At 44.6% G+C, this 17,596-nt stretch overlaps 1 protein-coding gene across 1 annotated transcript; it reads right to left on the reverse strand.

Annotated features, from left to right (window-relative positions):
* Positions 1–1,385: 1,385 nt before the first annotated feature.
* Positions 1,386–17,596, reverse strand: LOC141097991 (arylacetamide deacetylase-like 4). The gene is made up of 4 exons (XM_073585567.1): positions 17,384–17,596; positions 10,128–10,353; positions 6,521–6,584; positions 1,386–2,149 (listed from the first exon to the last, which is right to left on the reverse strand). Exons 1-4 carry the CDS (start codon positions 17,474–17,476, stop codon positions 1,393–1,395), a joined length of 1,140 nt encoding a protein of 379 aa, XP_073441668.1. The 5' UTR covers positions 17,477–17,596; the 3' UTR covers positions 1,386–1,392.

The following is a 17,596-nucleotide window of genomic DNA, read 5'->3' on the forward strand; positions in this document are numbered from 1 at the left end:
ATAGTGCATTGCTTCTGCTAAAGTCACAGACTTTATAATGCTATTGAAGACAGTGCTATAAACTCAGCCACCACTAGATGGTGTTATAATTAACCCAGCAAATAATAAAATATTATTTGCCCTATTAAGAGGGCAGGACAACAATGATACTTACCTTTTGTAGATTGGTTTCTTAGTATTCAGATGCCAGGCAGAAATGAGCGACAGGAGCCTAATTGGTGGACAGATTTCGGCGCGAAGCAGAAGAGCCTTTTTAAGCCCTGCATTGCTGTCAGGGGACTCACAGCAGCCGGGATTTCGAAGAAACAGCTGCACGCCCTCCCTTAATTTATAATGTCGTCGTGGTATTTATTAGATGGTCCTCGCCCAGCTATGCTGGGTGGAGACTGGATGGTTTTTAGTGTCTATGGAGTAATGAATTTTATTGTTATTTGTTGGTTTCATATATTTAATATTTGAGTAACCATTAATAAATACCGCAACCTTTCATCTGCACACTATGTGTCATGTTTCATTTTAGTTGGGAAGGTGGTGAAGGGGTGGGGGGGCGGTTGGTGCCTGCCATCCCATTTAGTTTCTCAATTTTCAAGAAATCCAGTGCTTAAATATTATGATAATGAGTTACAAGTGCAGTGGATGGGCAACGTAATTGCAAATTTTTTAATCTCTCCCCCTATTCCCGTCTAGCTGGCAACCTCCTGTCTCTGACTGACTGATCACTCTTGCTTCAGTAAACTACCTCTCCTACCTGAGATTTCACACAAGTGCAGTAATTTCCTTAGGCAGTTACATGTGCAGTAAGGTCCAGATGACGTTGCAAGGGATGGGCTATCAATCAGGTCACTGAAGCAATTGTGACTTGTCAATCAGAGACAGGAGGCACGTGGTGGATGGGGAATAGGAAGAAAGGCAGGAGAGCTGTAAATGCAGAATTATGATGAGCCCCATACATTGTTCTTGCACAGGGGTCATTTTCTGTCTGTGTCCGCTACTGCTATTTACAGTTGTTTTGTGTCATTTATGGTAACTTCACTTTTGGTGCATTTTGGGATCACTGACATATTTTACAAAAAGTAGCACTGCCTAGTTTGTGGTAATTTTTTCCATGCATTTTTATAGGCTTCTCCATAGAACTGGAAAAATGCATTTTACAGTGGTCTGCCTAAAGAAATCTTACCAACAACACTTCAAAAATATGCATGAAAATCACAGTGTTTCTTGCAAAGCAAAAAAAAACTAAGACGTATGCGTGAAGGAACCTTAGTGGAGAAAACACTTCAGCAAAATAATACAATTTTGTAATACAACTCAGGACATAACCCAAAATAAAGAACATGTAAGATATCTCATTATTGTATACACAAATAAACGATTTTTCACCCATACAAGGTCTCAAAGATTTTTAATGTACGTGATAATATTATCCATAGTCAACTTTCCAGACACCACATCAGACTGATCAAAGAGGTGGACAACTCCATGAAAACCATCTTCAACGTGATACCATGTGACCGGGACTCCATTGTCCTCCAGCCTATTCTTGTAGAGTATCCCATCATCGCGGAGAACATCGAACTCACATGTTAGTATATAGGCCTGTGGTAGTTGTTGGATCACAACATCATCAGAGAACAATGGAGAACATGGAAGGTCTAGAGTTATCTTCATTTTCTCATAAACATCTTTATTAAATGGTGCCATGACATGAGGTTTGTAACCCTTGATCTTAAATTCTTGAGAACTTAACCACTTACTTAATTTTTGTCTTATCTCAGGAGGAACATGGCTGCCCTTTATCAGTTCTTTTGATAAAGATGGCTCACAACCTATGTATTTCATTGTGCAGTATAACGCATACTTTTGGAGTAACAAAGGGACCATCTTGTTTTGTTGGTATGAGGGTAAATTGAAATCTGCCATCTGGACCACTGGGTACAACATCACCTGGGCAAGAGGCTTTGGAATATCTGATCTGCCCACAAGAGCTTGGCAAATGCCAGCTGTGAGATTGGCCCCGGCACTGTCTCCACATATTATAACAGAAGAAGGATCGACTCCATGTTCTTGCGCCATCTTCAGAAAGTGAACTGTAGCCAATACACAATCATCAAATGCAGCCGGGCATCTGTGTTTTGGGGCAAGGCGGTACCTAAAATTAATCAAAAATTTGTTATTGGGATTATAATATCTAATATCGAAATCAAGATTCAATATCTGGATAATAAAGGATCTCCATATGAATTGTTTCCAGCCTCCACAAAGTTTTCCAAATTTGGAGGTACCTTGCATAAGGTAAACAAGATCATTTGATCTTTGATATGGGAAACAACAGTCAATAATTGGATAATAGGGGCCACCATTTGCATAGATTAACATCTCCACCTAGTTCCCCAATTTTAGACGTGCTTTACAGCATTAATTAATTCACAGTGGTCTATTGGCAATGATTTATTACCAAGCTACATCCTCCAGATTGAGAGATAGTGTTGTAGATACCTCTCTTCCCTAAGCAATAGATGTGGGTTCAGAATTGAGCCCTCCTCATAAAAATGGCTTAAATACAGTAAATGGGCAGGGGCTGTCCAAAGGAGACAACACTTGATAACATTATTTTAAGAACTATACAATTAAATACAGAGATGATCATTTTTTTTGGAACCAATCATGTAGACTTTGTGCCCTATTCATCAAGTCCATTTTTTTCCATCAATGTCACAAAATGTTTACACGACTTGAAGTTGTATAAAAATGTTGCAATTTTTTGTGTTTTTACACAAGTCCTGGCCACTTTTAGAAAAGAAAACGGAGCTCATGTTGGGTGGGAGGTGCTACAAGCACTTGACAAATCTGTCATAATTTACACCACAAAAGTGTGTGTACTCCAGAGTGACATTTCTGACGGTGGCGCAAGGAACTTGAAAGAAGGGGCAGATTCAGTAAAAGGGTGGTCAAAAACCAAAGTTGAATTTAATCCTGAATTACTAGATTTGTAATCTAATCATCTGATCACTTTTTTAACATACTTTAATTAAAAATTCCCTACCATTCCCTCTCTACTATCTTTCTGGGGGTTTTTTCTGTTCTGATGACATTTTGTTTGAGAATCCCCAGTGCATTCTGGGATACTCAAACGGGATGTGATCAGGGAGCAGTGCGGCAGTCACTGCCTCTCATCTACCAGTATTTATAAAGCAAAGGGACAGTTATAGGCAACTTTTGAGGAAACACATTAAAGTCATTGTTCACTATTCTAACAACCCTTTCTGAATCACTATGTTACCCCCTTATAAAATAATAGCAGCTATGCTCACCTACAGTGGGGTCGTTGTTCCAGCGGTGTCAGCACTGGCTCTCACGTACATTATGTCACGCGATCTCTGAAGCCAAATCCACAGCCTCTTCACTCTCTCATCCTTCAGACAAATCGGACTTCCGGAGAAAGTGAGAGCAGCCGCCGCTCCAATTTACTGTGTACAGTGGATACGGAAAGTATTCAGACTCCTTTAAATTTTTCACTCTTTGTTTCATTGCAGTCATTTGGTAATTTCAAAAAAGTTCATTTTTTTCTAATTAATGTACATTCTGCACCCCATCTTGACTGAAAAAAAACCAGAAATGTAGACATTTTTGCAAATTTGTTAAAAAAGAAAAACTGAAATATCACAGTCATAAGTATTCAGACCCTTTGTTCAGACACTCATATTTAAGTCACTTGCTGTCCATTTCCTTGTGATCCTCCTTGAGATGGTTCTACTCCTTCATTGGAGACCAGCTGTGTTTAATTAAACTGATACGATTTGATTTGTAAAGGCACACACCTGTCTATATAAGACCTCACTGCTTAAAGTGCATGTCAGACCAAATGAGAATCAAGAGGTCAAAGAAACTGGCCAAGAAGCTCAGAGACAGAAATGTGGCAAAGCACAGATCTGGCCAAGGTTACAAAAGAATTTCTGCAGTACTCAAGGTTCCTAAGAGCACAGTGGCCTTCACAATCTTTAAATGGAAGAAGTTTGGGACCACCAGAAATCTTCCTAGAACTGGCCGTCCAGCCAAACTGAGCAATCGTGGGAGAAGAGCCTTGGTGAAAGAGGTAAAGAAGAATCCCAGGATCACTGTGGCTGAGCTCCCCAGATGCAGAAGGGAGATGGGAGAAAGTTCCACAAAGTCAACTATCACTGCAGCCCTCCACCAGTCAGGCCTTTATGGCAGAGTGGCTTGATGGTAGCCTCTCCTCAGTGCAAGACATATGAAAGCCCGCATAGAGTTTGCTAAAAAAACACATGAAGGCTATCAGACTATGAGAAATAAGTTTCTCTGGTCTGATGAGACGAAGATAGAACTATTTGGTGATAATTCTGTGTGGAGAAAACCAGGCACTGATCATCACTTGCCCAACAGTGAAACATGGTGGCAGCAGCATCATGCTATGGGGATGTTTTTCAGCTGCAGGGACAGGACGACTGGCTGCAATTGAAGGAAACATGAATGCGGCCAAGTACAGAGATGTCCTGGATGAAAAAATCTTCCAGAGTGCTCTGGACCTCAGACTTGGCCGAAGGTTCACCTTCCAACAAGACAATGACCCTAAACACACAGCTAAAATAACAAAGGAGTGGCCTCAGAACAATTCTATGACCATTCTTGACTGGCCCAGCCAGAGCCCTGACCTAAACCCAACTGAGCATCTCTGGAGAGACCTGAAAATGGCTGTCCATCAACGTTCACCATCCAACCTGACGGAACTGGAGAGGATCTGCAAGGAAGAATGGCAGAGGATCCCAAATCCAGGTGTGAAAAACTTGTTGCATAATTCAATTCCCAAGAAGACTCATGGCTGTGTGGTAGGGGGCCGGGCTAGGGGGGTGGACCACTGCTTACCAGACGAGGCATAGATGAGACGGAGACAGCTTCCACTTGTAACAGTTCCGGATTTATCTGTCGTCCTCCTGACGACCACCAAACACGCACCGCAGCTTCTTTACACCACTGTATCACCAGGCCCGGGTACCTATTCTTCAGCTCCAGTCGCAGTAACGCACCTCGTAGATCTTTCACTGGGGGCTGTCCTAGACCAATCTACCCCCAGCGCTTCACCTGCCCGAGGTAGTCTTCCAATCGGTACCCCCGGGGCCTCGTCTGTCTTGCGGTACGTCGAGTCAGGGTCTCCCCCTGGCTGCCTCTTCTCCTTGCCTGTCCTGCAGTCCATCGGGTCAGGGCCACCCCCCTGACTGTCTCTCCTTTGTCCGTCCCCCTGGCCGAGCTCTTCTCACTTTCTAATCTTCTTCTGAGCTCCTCCCAGGACTAAACTCTCCTGGAGCCCCGCCTTCTTCTATTTATCCCCTCTCTCACAGGGGAATTTCCCACCCGGGCTCCTATCTCCCCGCCCCCCATGACTAAGCGGATTCCTACGCCCTAAGCTGATGTTACTCTCCCCTGCCATCTTGTGGTCATTTCACGGTACTGCACTCCCTTTTCTGTCTTTCCCTGCTGTTACCATTCTAACCTGTCAATCTCTGTCACTAGTGCACAAACCGTCCCCTCCTTCTACCAGTCACATCTGTCCGTCAAGTCACCTTCCCCACAGCTGCACTAGCTCAAAAGGGTGCTTCTACTCAATACTGAGAAAGGTTCTGAATACTTATGTCCATGTGATATATCAGGTATTTTTTTTTAATAAATTTCAAAAATTTCTACTTTTTTTTTTCAGCCAAGATGGGATGCAGAGTATACATTAATGAGAAAAATATGAACTTTTTTGAATTTACCAAATGGCTGCAATGAAACAAAGAGTGAAAAATTAAAGGGATCTGAGTACTTTCTGTACCCACAGTATGTCTCATTTTTCTGAAGGGGGGGAGAATGAATGGCCACCAATTGGCTGCAGAGCTTAATTGACATAAAGTCATGTGAGTCCCGGGAGAACAAGTACCGATACCGTTGGACCATAGCGATATCTCTTTCTACATACTATTGAGTAACATCCAGTTATATCTCCATTGGATTTCATTAATTTTTTGTCCCTATGTGGAATTAATGGGAATGTCAACCCCCCTTAATTGCACATAATCAAAATACTCACAATAGAGATATAACTGGCGGTTACTCCATAAAATGTAGGCGATTACTCCATACAATGTACAAATAGATATTTATTGCGGTATATTAATTGCTGGGTCCTGGCTCACCCAACTGTTTTCTGTGCATTTGTATTCCTTTTAAATCTCCATAATGATCATTTTTAATGATTATTAACAATATGTGATCTAAGTTTTCATTATTTTGGTCTGGAAAGTGTTTTTTTTTTCATTTTTGAGGAATATAAAAACTACAACCAACAAAAAAATGGAACAGTTGCCCAAAGCAACCAATCAGATTACAGCTTTAATTTTCAACAGAACTCAGATAAGTTCCCTTGGTCAAGTCACTAATATTGCAAATATTAGTTGTAATTCACTTTCACTTCTTCATTAGTTTAATTAGAACATAAGAAAACATTAGATGAGCAATGCCATCTTACCCAACAGAGACGACCACAGCGCCTGATTTCTTTGATACGTTTTGACAGAAAGTGTCATGGCTCTCTAAAACCAAATAAACAAGACATAAGTTATAGGAATCCATTCTGCCATCAAACAATTATCCAATATCATGACAAATTAAAAAATGCTCTGCTATTCATAGCAATCAATCATATTTACATATAGTGAGGATACTAGATTCTGCTGGCTATATGGTTACGCTCACACGATCAGTATTTGGTCAGTATTTTACATCAGTATTTGTAAGACAAAACCAGGAGTGGGTGATAAATCCAGAAGTGGTGACGTGTTTCTATTATATTTTTCCTCTGATTGTTCCACTCCTGATTTTGGCTTACACATACTGATGTAAAATAATGACCAAATACTGAATGGTGGCATTAGAGAGATAAATGGGTGTATGGTGGTCCTCTGCCCTGGTTGCCCAGCTTTTGCTGTACATCTCAACTCTACCGTAAGTAAAGCCCGCCACAATTATCAAACATTTGTGATGAAAATTGATAGAAAAATGTACAAGTAAAACTGGATTCAGAAGTAAAATCTAATGTCACAGTCTTTGTGTCACTCTCAATATGTCACTCAGTCGTCTTTCTTGAAACCAACGCACTGCTATTGTGTTCTGACAATCTTGTGTACTCTTGGGACCTGCTCACTCCGTTGCCTTGTATCAGTCTCCTCCCAATCTCCAAGATGGCAAACCTCCTAACTCAGATCAGCAATGATCATAAAGACTCCTTCTGGATGAATAAACCTCTCTGCTCCCATCCAATGTAGCAATCCTCGCTATCTCTCAGCAATGATGGTACTCTATCTTGTAGTTAAGGTGTCGGTCCTCATGTGGGTCAAATGACATGCATGGCAGAACAAGCTGGAACTTCATGCTTTCCAACTTTTCAGCTTTGTGCTAGCACTCCCTACGTAAAGAGTGCTACTCTCACTTACTTCTACCTAGCTATGACGCAGTCACTTCTCACAACATTCTTTCCTTCTTAAAATTCAGCGTTCACATTTATAAATACTTTAAAACCAAAACATATTTTAACAATTTATACAAGAAGAGTGAGGGCTTACAATCTATGATGGAAAAGGGGTAAAGGGTATTTAACTTGTATAGTCCATCCATCATTTAGACTGCTTAGTCTAATATTTACACCACGTTTTAGTTGTCTTACCTTGTGTCAGAAATAGGCACCACAATTCTGGTTCATCAATCATCAATCGTTATGTCAGACCCCTTCTCAAACAAAACAAAGCCCTTAATGAGTCAGTGTACCTTGCCAGATAACAAAGCGTGACATTAATATGTCCCAAGACCGCCACAGTCAATCAGTTGCTGCTGATATGCTGCATCTTTCACTATTCCATCATAGGCATACATAGTTAAAAGTCGAGCTCTCACATACCTCCATGTAATCCTTTTGGCAGCACCTTACAAAAGAGAGTTGTAATACAAACAGCTTTTTGCATAAAAGGGGTTGTACAGGTTTGTGATGAAAGTCTGCAGTGACTCTATGTGATTGCAGACTTTTGAACCCTTAGAGCACACACACTGCATGCTGTCAGGATTCTCGGGTGCCAGTGTGGGGAAGATGACCTGACGGATGGACTTGTCAGTAGGGAAAAGGGACGGTTTTTGCACTTTAGACAGATGTTTGTAAGGACAGAAGTGAAACAGCTGGAAAAAAGTGTAGAATGGGTGCAGTACCCTGGTTTGACCACAAGATGGCAGGGGGGAGTGTGAGCACAGCACTTGACAGCAGCTTATGGCTCAGGCGGCGGGGTTACAGGGAACCGGGAAGGTTATAAATAGGACAGGAGGCTTCCAGAAAGTTCCGGAGCTCAGTAGGAGAGGAGTCAGTGAAGGAGTACGGACAGTGTGAGGAGCTCAACTAGGGGACTGAGGAGAAAAGAAGTCAGGGGGTGGCCCCGACATGGAGAACCGCAGAACAGACGAGGCCCCGGGAGTACCAAATTGACGACAACCTCTGACCGGTGAAGTGCTGGCGGTAGAAAGGCCTAGGGTGGCCTCAGTGACAGAACTGTGAGAAACATCACTACGACAGAAGAAAGATGTGTGTACCCGGGTCTAAATACGAAGAGCTGTGGAAGTGCTGCGGTGTATTGCTGAGGTCGTCAGGAGGACGGCCAATAAACTTGGATCTGTTGTACCCGAAAACTGCCTCCGTCTCGTGTCTGTGATGTCTGTTCGCGGTAAACAAGGGACCACCCCCCAAGCTCGGCCACTTTACTACACCAGCAATGATACGTCTAGTCAGAATGTGGCAGGAAGATTGCAAATCACATACTTGTGGTAACGTGACAGCCTGCTTACGACACTAGAGAATCCTAACAGAGTGCAATGAGCACGCTGTGGGGATTCACAATTGTGCAGTTGTGGGGAGAAGGTTACCCGCAGAGTGTCCGGGCCGGAACCAAGGGGACCGCCATCTAGGTTCCTAAGGGAACTGTACCCGGGGAGCGAAAGAGGGAGGTGGACGGGCACGGCAGAGACAGAGCAGGAGACTGTGTGAGTTTGAGAAAGCTGGAGCAACGGACACTGACCGGAGAGGAGGCCAGCAGCTTAGGGGACATTTACAGCGCCTGTCGTTAGGAGACGCCAGGATTACCGACCAGAGACTACCGTTTCACTCCAGTCCGGAGTCGCGGCCTACCCACGGACATCTGCGGTCGTTGCCTCTGTACTCCAGCCTGTCACGGACTGTCCGCTGCCTCTCGCGGTGACTACCGCTCGACTTCAGCCCGCAGTCGCGGCCTACCGTGGCCTCCTGTGGACGCTGCCGCCCAGGTGCAGCCCGCGGCTGCGGCCTGTTCATCACCGCCCACAGCTGCCATTCCCCCACTGCAGTCGGCAGTTGGGGCCTGCTCCTTGCTAGCGGAGAGATTCAGTGCATAGTCCAGGCCGTGCACGTGGCCTGTAAACCGTCACCCCTGGAAACTGCGACACAACCCCACTTGGGGGGACTGGAGTCTCCTTAATACCCTTGACTAAGCGTGACCCCGCTGTCTTCATAGGGGGTTGCCACCTCAAAGGACCCCTTCAGGGCCTGTTGTGCCCCTACTCCCCTGCGTGCCGGAGCACCCGAAGACGATGCCAGATCCTCAACAATTGGGCCCAGCAACTACGACACCAAAGCATCTTCTTCAGAGACGACGAGGGACGACAGAGTAGATAAGTGGCAATATAGACACTAAGGACCCGTAGTCGGCCATACCGAGGCCTTATAATAGCCGACCTCTGCCGGGGTAGTCATATTCCCTTTAATAGTGTTTGGTTGTTTTGAGTCCCTGCGTGGATATTTATTGTTATTTTTTCTGGTTGCTTAAGTATAGCCCTATGGGCATTCATTTATAAAAGTTATTTTCAAAAAGTATACTCAGTCTCGCGACTCGTCACTGCATCCTGTGTACTTGCTTTACCACACAGTCACATAGAGAGACTGCAGACTTTCATCCCAAACCTGGAAAACCCTTTTGACCATAAGACAATTGAAAAGATGATTAGACAAAGACATCCCTACACACACAATGGATCAATCTTTAAAGCACAAATTTTGATATGGTTACCAATACTTCCTGCCATAAATCCTCCTCCATGAAAGAACATGATCCCTTTTCTACCACCACCGACGGAAGGAGCTCGGGGCTGGTAGACCCTCACCAGCACGCCTCCAAATTCTAAGTCTTTCTTGAAAATCTCCGGATCATCCTTCTGGACTGGCATTAATAATTTTTGTACAAAACGAAAAATCCCTTCAATGTTCCACGATCCGAGTTTATCAAGAGCTGCTGTCTATAGAAGAAACAAAATTATGAAAATATAACAAGGAATTGTCCATATTGCAGGTGCCCCAACGAAACCAGCTGTTATCATCCAACCCAATACTCGGATTAACTGCATCAATGGCATGTGGAACATAAACAGTCTTGTTGCACCTTTCAAAATCAATGGTAAGCTATTAAATGCAACATGGCACACCTTCAAAAATGCGCAGCGCATGCAAAAATCCTACTAGCGCACGGCGAGCGCACCCTATGCTAAAGATAGGGTGCGCAGATCGCATGCAGCGCTGTGTGATAGTAGGGAGGAGATGACTGGAGGGGGCGGGGCTTAGCAGCGTCGTGCGCTGCGTGAAGATACGCTAGTGTGAAACTAGCCTAAGAAAGCGGCCCGGTACCGAGTAATCCCACTTGCCCTGGCGGTCGCTCCACATCTACATCTCGGTTCACCACAGAGCAGAGCAGCTCAGTGTGGTAATGGGGCTACATGATTAGTTTTTTTTTATTTTGTCAGTGCACTCTTATTTGGAGCTTTCATGCAGTGGTAGAGAATACTGTGGAGCATCATATAACGTGTAAGGAGCATGGTGAGGATTTCATGTTATGTTGGGGAATGGTAGGGGCATCATAATGTGTGTGGGACAACATTTGGGGCATCATACTGTGTAAGGGAAACTGTGAGGGCATCATGTGTCAGAGCACTATGGGGGTATCATACTGTGTAAGGGTCCTGTAATTTTTTATTACTTCAATAAAGAAGATATTTTTATATATAACATCTATGAGAATCTCTATACAGGAGTGCTGGCTACATACTGGGATTTTCCTAGCTATTTATTGTTTTACCATAGATGTCTGAGTGCCTTTTCCGTGTGCCCAGTCGGCTGAGCTGCAAACTGTTCCCCTTGGATTCCTGTCGTATCCCCTATCAATGCTTCATTTTCGCATGGCATTCCCTTTTTTTTTCCCTTATCCTCAGGGTTGTTTGGATTCGTGTAAGGGAAACTGTGAGGGCATCATGTGTCAGAGCACTATGGGGCATCATAGTGTGTAAATGGGAACTGTGAGGGCATCATTTGTCAGAGCACTATGGGGCATCATAGTGTGTAAATGGGAACTGTGAGGGCATCATTTGTCAGAGCACTATGGGGATATCATACTGTATAGGGTGAACCGTGGGGGCATTATATGTCAGAGCACTCTGGTGGCATCAAAGTACGTGTGGGGAAACTGAGGGCATCATGCTTTGTGGATGCGCATCGTGGGAGCATCATACTGCATGAAGGCCATGGGCGTCATAATGGGTGGGAACACTGAGGGGCTTCAATAGGGCACTATTTTGTGTTCGGCATCAGGTTCCTGCAACTGCACAGCAGGAATCCAGAGCCTTGCATTCAGCAGTCTCCCATTCTCCACCGACCGCTCAGGAGTCTGCACAGCAATCCCGGCATTCCAGACGCCCTGCTCAGACCAGCTCTGTGGGTCTGGCTGTTGCTGCCACCTCTGGGCCAGCAATAGCAGCGCTGGCTGCTCAGCAGCAAGCTACTTCAGAGGCTAAGTCCTCAACTCGCGCTACTGGGCATGCTCACGAGATGATCTCCCATTGGAGATCGGGAGTCACATGCTCAGGTCCTTCTCGTGATCTGATTGGTCCAGCTCAGGGATCTGGAAGCTTCCGGAAGGTCCTGGCTATAAAAGGTTCGCATGGCCGCTCGGCCATGCGCTAGTATAATAATAATAATAATAATAATAATAATTTTTATTTTTATAGCGCCGACTTATTCCGCAGCACTTTACATTTCAGAGGGGATTTGTACAGACAATAGACATTACAGCATAACAATAATCACATACAGTAGATTATAACAGATACCAAGAGGAAAGAGGGCCCTGCTCGCAAGCTTACAGTCTATGAGGAAAGAGGGAGACACGAAAGGTGGGTGGTAACAGTTATCCTGATTGTATGGACCAGTCATAATGTTAAGTGTGTAACAGTACAGACACAGAGGGCTAATGGAGGCATAAAGCATGTGGGAACATGATGCAGGGAACCTGGTTATGGTAAAACTTTTGGCTCTGCCACACAGGGATAGATTAGGTTAATGTGTTGGGGTGGTAGGCCAGTCTGAATAAATGCGTTTTCAGGACACGCTTAAAATTGTGGGGATTGGGGACTAATCGTATTGACCTGGGAAGTGCATTCCAAAGAATTGGCGCGGCACGTGTAAAGTCTTGGAGACGGGAGTGGGAGGTTCTGACTATTGAGGATGCTAATCTCAGGTCATCAGCAGAACGGAGGGCGCGGGTAGGGTGGTATACTGAAACAAGGGAGGAGATGTAGGGTGGTGCTGAGCCATGGAGGGCTTTGTGAGTGAGGGTAATAAGTTTATACTGAATTCTGGAGTGGATGGGTAGCCAGTGTAATGACTGGCACAAGGTAGAGGCATCGGTGTAACGATTGGTGAGGAATATGATCCTGGCTGCAGTATTCAAGACAGATTGGAGGGGGGAGAGTTTGGTAAGAGGGAGACCGATTAGAAGAGAGTTACAATAGTCGAGACGAGAATGAATAAGAGAAACAGTAAGAGTTTTTGCAGAGTCAAAGGTAAGAAAAGGTCGAATTCTAGAAATGTTTTTGAGGTGCAGATGACAAGAGCGAGCCAGTGATCGAATGTGGGGGGCAAAGGAAAGCTCGGAATCAAGTATGACCCCAAGACAGCGGGCCTGTTGCTGGGGAGTAATAGTGGAACCACACACAGAAATGGCATTGTCGGGTATAGGTACATTAGTAGAGGGAGGAAACACCAGGAGTTCAGTCTTTGACAGGTTCAGTTTCAGATATAGTGAGGACATGATATTAGACACAGCGTTTAGACAATCGCCGGTGTTTTCTAGAAAGGCTGGCGTGATGTCAGGAGAAGAAGCGTATAATTGGGTGTCATCAGCATAGAGATGGTACTGGAAATCAAATCTACTGATTGTTTGACCAATAGGGGCAGTGTACAAGGAGAAGAGGAGGGGACCTAGAACCGATCCTTGGGGGACCCCAACAGTAAGGGGAAGATGAGAGGAGGAGGAACTGGCAAAAGATACAGTAAAGGAGCGGTCGGAGAGATAGGAGGAGAACCAGGAGAGAACGGTATCCTTGAGGCCAATGGAATGGAGCATAGTGAGGAGGAGCTGATGATCCACAGTGTCGAATGCTGCAGAGAGATCCAAGAGAATTAGCATGGAGTAGTGACCATTTGATTTAGCTGTTAGCAGATCATTTGAGACTTTAGTGAGGGCAGTTTCAGTGGAGTGTAAAGAGCGGAAACCGGATTGGAGAGGGTCGAGAAGAGAGTTTTCTGAGAGATAGCGGATAAGACGGGAGTGGACCAGGCGTTCCAGGAGTTTAGAGATGAAGGGCAGATTAGAGACAGGTCTATAGTTAGCGGCACAGTTTTGGTCGAGGGATGTTTTTTTAAGTAGTGGATGTATGATGGCATGCTTAAATGAGAAGGGAAAAATACCAGAAGAGAGAGAGAGGTTAAATATTTTAGTTAGGTGAGGGGTGACAGCAGGGGAAAGGGACTGAAGGAGCTGTGACGGAAATGGGTCACTGGTGCAAGTAGTTGGGCGAGAAGATGCAAGGAGCCTGCTTACTTCTTCTGTGACTGGTTCAAAATCAGAGAGTGAGTTCGATGCAGTGGGGGAGGGAGGACAGTGCATGGTATGAGGTGATTGGGAGATAATTTCCTGTCGGATCTGGTCAATTTTTTCTTTGAAGTAATTGGCCAGATCGTCAGCTCGGAGCTCCGTGGTTGGGGCCTGTACTCTTGGATTGAGTAGAGAATGAAAAGTGTCAAAGAGACGTTTCGGGTTATTGGACAGTGAGGTGATGAGGGTGTTGAAATAGGTTTGTTTGGAGAGGTGAAGGGCAGTGTTGTATGTTCTAAGCATAAACTTAAAATGGATGAAATCTTCGGGTAGATTGGATTTTCTCCACAGACGTTCGGCGCACCTGGAGCACCGCTGCAGGAAACGTGTTTGCACCGTGTGCCAGGGTTGTCGCCGTCTGCGTTGTGGTGTTCTATTTATGGGGGGTGCAAATTCATCCAGGGCACTTTGAAGTGTTTCATTGTAATGCTTCAATGCAGAATCAGGACAGGAGAGGGAGGAGATAGGGGCCAATGAAGACTGCAAGTTCTTCATAAGTTTCTGGGTGTTAATGGCCTGTATGTTTCTATAAGTATGGACAGTGGGGGTGACCTGAGCGGCCTGGCAGTTCTTGATAGAGAATGAAAGAAGATTGTGGTCAGAGAGCGGGAGAGGGGAGTTTGCAAAATCATCCACTGCACAAAGCCGAGAGAAGACCAAGTCGAGGGAGTTTCCGTCTTCATGCGTTGGAGAATTAGTAAGCTGCGAAAGGCCAAATGAGGAGGTTAGAGATAAAAGGTGAGTAGCAGATGGTGAGAGGGGAAGAGCAATGGGGATGTTGAAATCACCCATGATGAGGGTAGGGATGTCACAGGAGAGAAAATGTGGAAGCCAAGTGGCAAAATGATCCAGGAACTGATGGGAGGGGCCGGGAGGACGATACACCACCGCCACTCGCATGGAGAAGGGGGTGTAGAGTCTGATGGCATGGACCTCAAAAGAAGGGAAGACAAGTGAGGGTACTTGAGGGATAACCTGAAAGGTACATTTTGGTGATAGGAGCAGAGCAACGCCTCCACCAGCTCTATTGTCTGATCTTGGCGTATGAGAGAAGTGAAGCCCCCCGTATGAAAGAGCAGCAGCAGCGGTAGTGTCTGACTGCTGGATCCAGGTTTCAGTAAGAGCCAGGAGGTTAAGAGAATTAGAAAGGAAAAAGTCATGAATGAAGGAGAATTTGTTACACACTGAGCGAGAATTCCAAAGTGCACAATTAAGAGAGACAGATGGCATGCAGGGAATATTAATAAGATTAGAGGGGTTTCTGAGTGTAGCAGTCGGGAGGTTTGACTTTCTTTAACATGGGGGACCAGGGTTGGGAGCAATGTCTCCTGCGACTAGGAGAAGGAGGATAGAAAGAGTGAGCAGATGGTTAAGTGATTTGTGAGAGCGTCTCTGATGTTGAATGGTGGGACTGACTGGATCTGTGCAGTTTAACAACGTGAAAAGAGCATGAGTGCTATACATAGGCGAGGAAAGAAGCGAGGGGCCAATGTGGATGGAGTGTAGAGAGTTAATGCCAGGGCGGTGGATGTGTGTGAATGCAGCGGCCAGGATTAAAGTTACACAAATGCATATGGTATATATTTGTTGTACTCCAAATGTACAGGGAGTAGATGTATATAAATGTCTTACCTGTCTAACTTCCATGTTATAACTGCCAGTACTTTGATAAACTGTACTTGGATAAAGTGTGCATAAATGCCCCCTGCATAAATGCTATCCCCAAGCTATGTCTGAATATATAGGAGGATAAGACTTAGAACTTTTTTTTTTTTTTTTTTTTTTTTGGCCTCTCTCTCTTCTCGTTAATCAATCACACTAAATTGAGACACCAGGACCCAATAACATGTTGTGGTCAAATAAACACATGTCCAGCACTACATGGATCATAAAGCACTTTGAAAAGTTTCTTGACCTCACAACATAAGGGGACAAGCAGAGTAAGTTGAAAAAAAACTATATACCAGATATAAGCTTGCAGAGTTGAAAACACATAGATAGCATTCAGGATTAACTGCTTGCTGACATTGAATGGAGACACAGGAGTGGATTCAGAGCAGAGATTGGAAAAGCTGGTTACCAGATATAAGCTTGCAGAGTTGAAAACACAGAGATAGCATTCAGGATTAACTGCTTGCTGACATTGAATGGAGACACAGGAGTGGATTCAGAGCAGAGATTGGAAAAGCTGGTTACCAGATATGACTCTACTTGTTACATGTGTGAATGATGACGGATGCATGAACCTGCGAATGACTCATTAAGACTCCCCTCCCTCTGATATTACATGTGTGGATAGGGACTTGGTCATAGAGTCAGCGCCAGTCAGTGGCACGCTACAGGCCACAGTGCATATCATCACCTTAACTAGCATCCGACAGTGTGCCCCTCCTGGGTACTGTCGCATAGCGGATGTGTCAGTAGCCGCGCTGCCGTCTGCAGCACCTGTAGGTGTCCGCGGTAGCGACGCCGCACACACGGTAGGTCTAGACGGACTCCGTCCCTCTGCCTTGGGCCCAGCTCCTGTGACCATATACCGTGCGTGCATTTCTCTGAGACCTATGAGTCCAACAGGCTCAGTACTTATGTTTATGTCTAAGGCGTCTTGGTGAAGCTAACAGAATAGGCCCAGTGTACACCGGATGATGTTCAACCCGTGTGTAATATACCGCCATATTGTACGTCTGTCATTATATAGCAGCAGTATATCACCTCTGCACGGTGGACCCCGGGTGGCAAACGCACTTTCTATTCTATATTTAGTGTGTTCCACCGTCCCTAACAATTTTGTGTGCCACTTTACATGTTCGTCTTCCTTGTCTGTGGGACTTATGCTCTTGTGTGCCAGTACCTACATGATGTGACCCTGCCTGACCTTACTGTATAATTGTTTGTTAGGAAGCAGCGCACAATTCAGATTATTGCTATGGGGACCCATGATTTCTCTGTTTCCCCCTGGACACTTCAAAGTACAATTTACAGGAAAGTCGCCAGCTGCACATTTCCACATAAAAAATGCAACACAAAAATTACAAAAGAAACTATTAGATTTTGCATTAAGAACAGCTCAGTAATCATTTTATAAAAGATATATTTGCCTTTCACGTTGTATGATGCAGCATTTGCCAAAGATTTTCATAGAAGCATTTTTCTTCACTGAAATTTATGGGAAAACACAACAAAAGAATAAAATGCCATAAAAACTGCAGGGTTTTCAACAACATAAAATCCCAATGACTTCAGTGTAACATCTGATCCCAGCAGAAGTATAATTGCATGTAAAGTGGGGATTGTGAGGTTTGTAGGGAGAAGCAGCACAAATCAGATTCCGGTCATGGACTCACCAGGAGGAGTATGCCCGTGAAAACTGTATAAAAATCTACGAAGTAATTCAGGATTTGCCATTCCCGGGGGGTACTCCGCTTTCGAGGATTCATACCAAGTTATCCCCAAAAATATCAGAAGACCTAAAAGAAGAAAAATGCTTATTACACAAAGCAGAGAAGCAAATACTCCTAACATTCCTGCAGCTTGTGATGCTTTGTTCTCCTTTTACT

The sequence above is a fragment of the Dendrobates tinctorius genome, unplaced genomic scaffold (genome assembly GCF_039654945.1).
Source record: "Dendrobates tinctorius isolate UK_male_01 unplaced genomic scaffold, ASM3965494v1 ptg000086l, whole genome shotgun sequence".
NCBI classification, from domain to species: domain Eukaryota; kingdom Metazoa; phylum Chordata; class Amphibia; order Anura; family Dendrobatidae; genus Dendrobates; species Dendrobates tinctorius.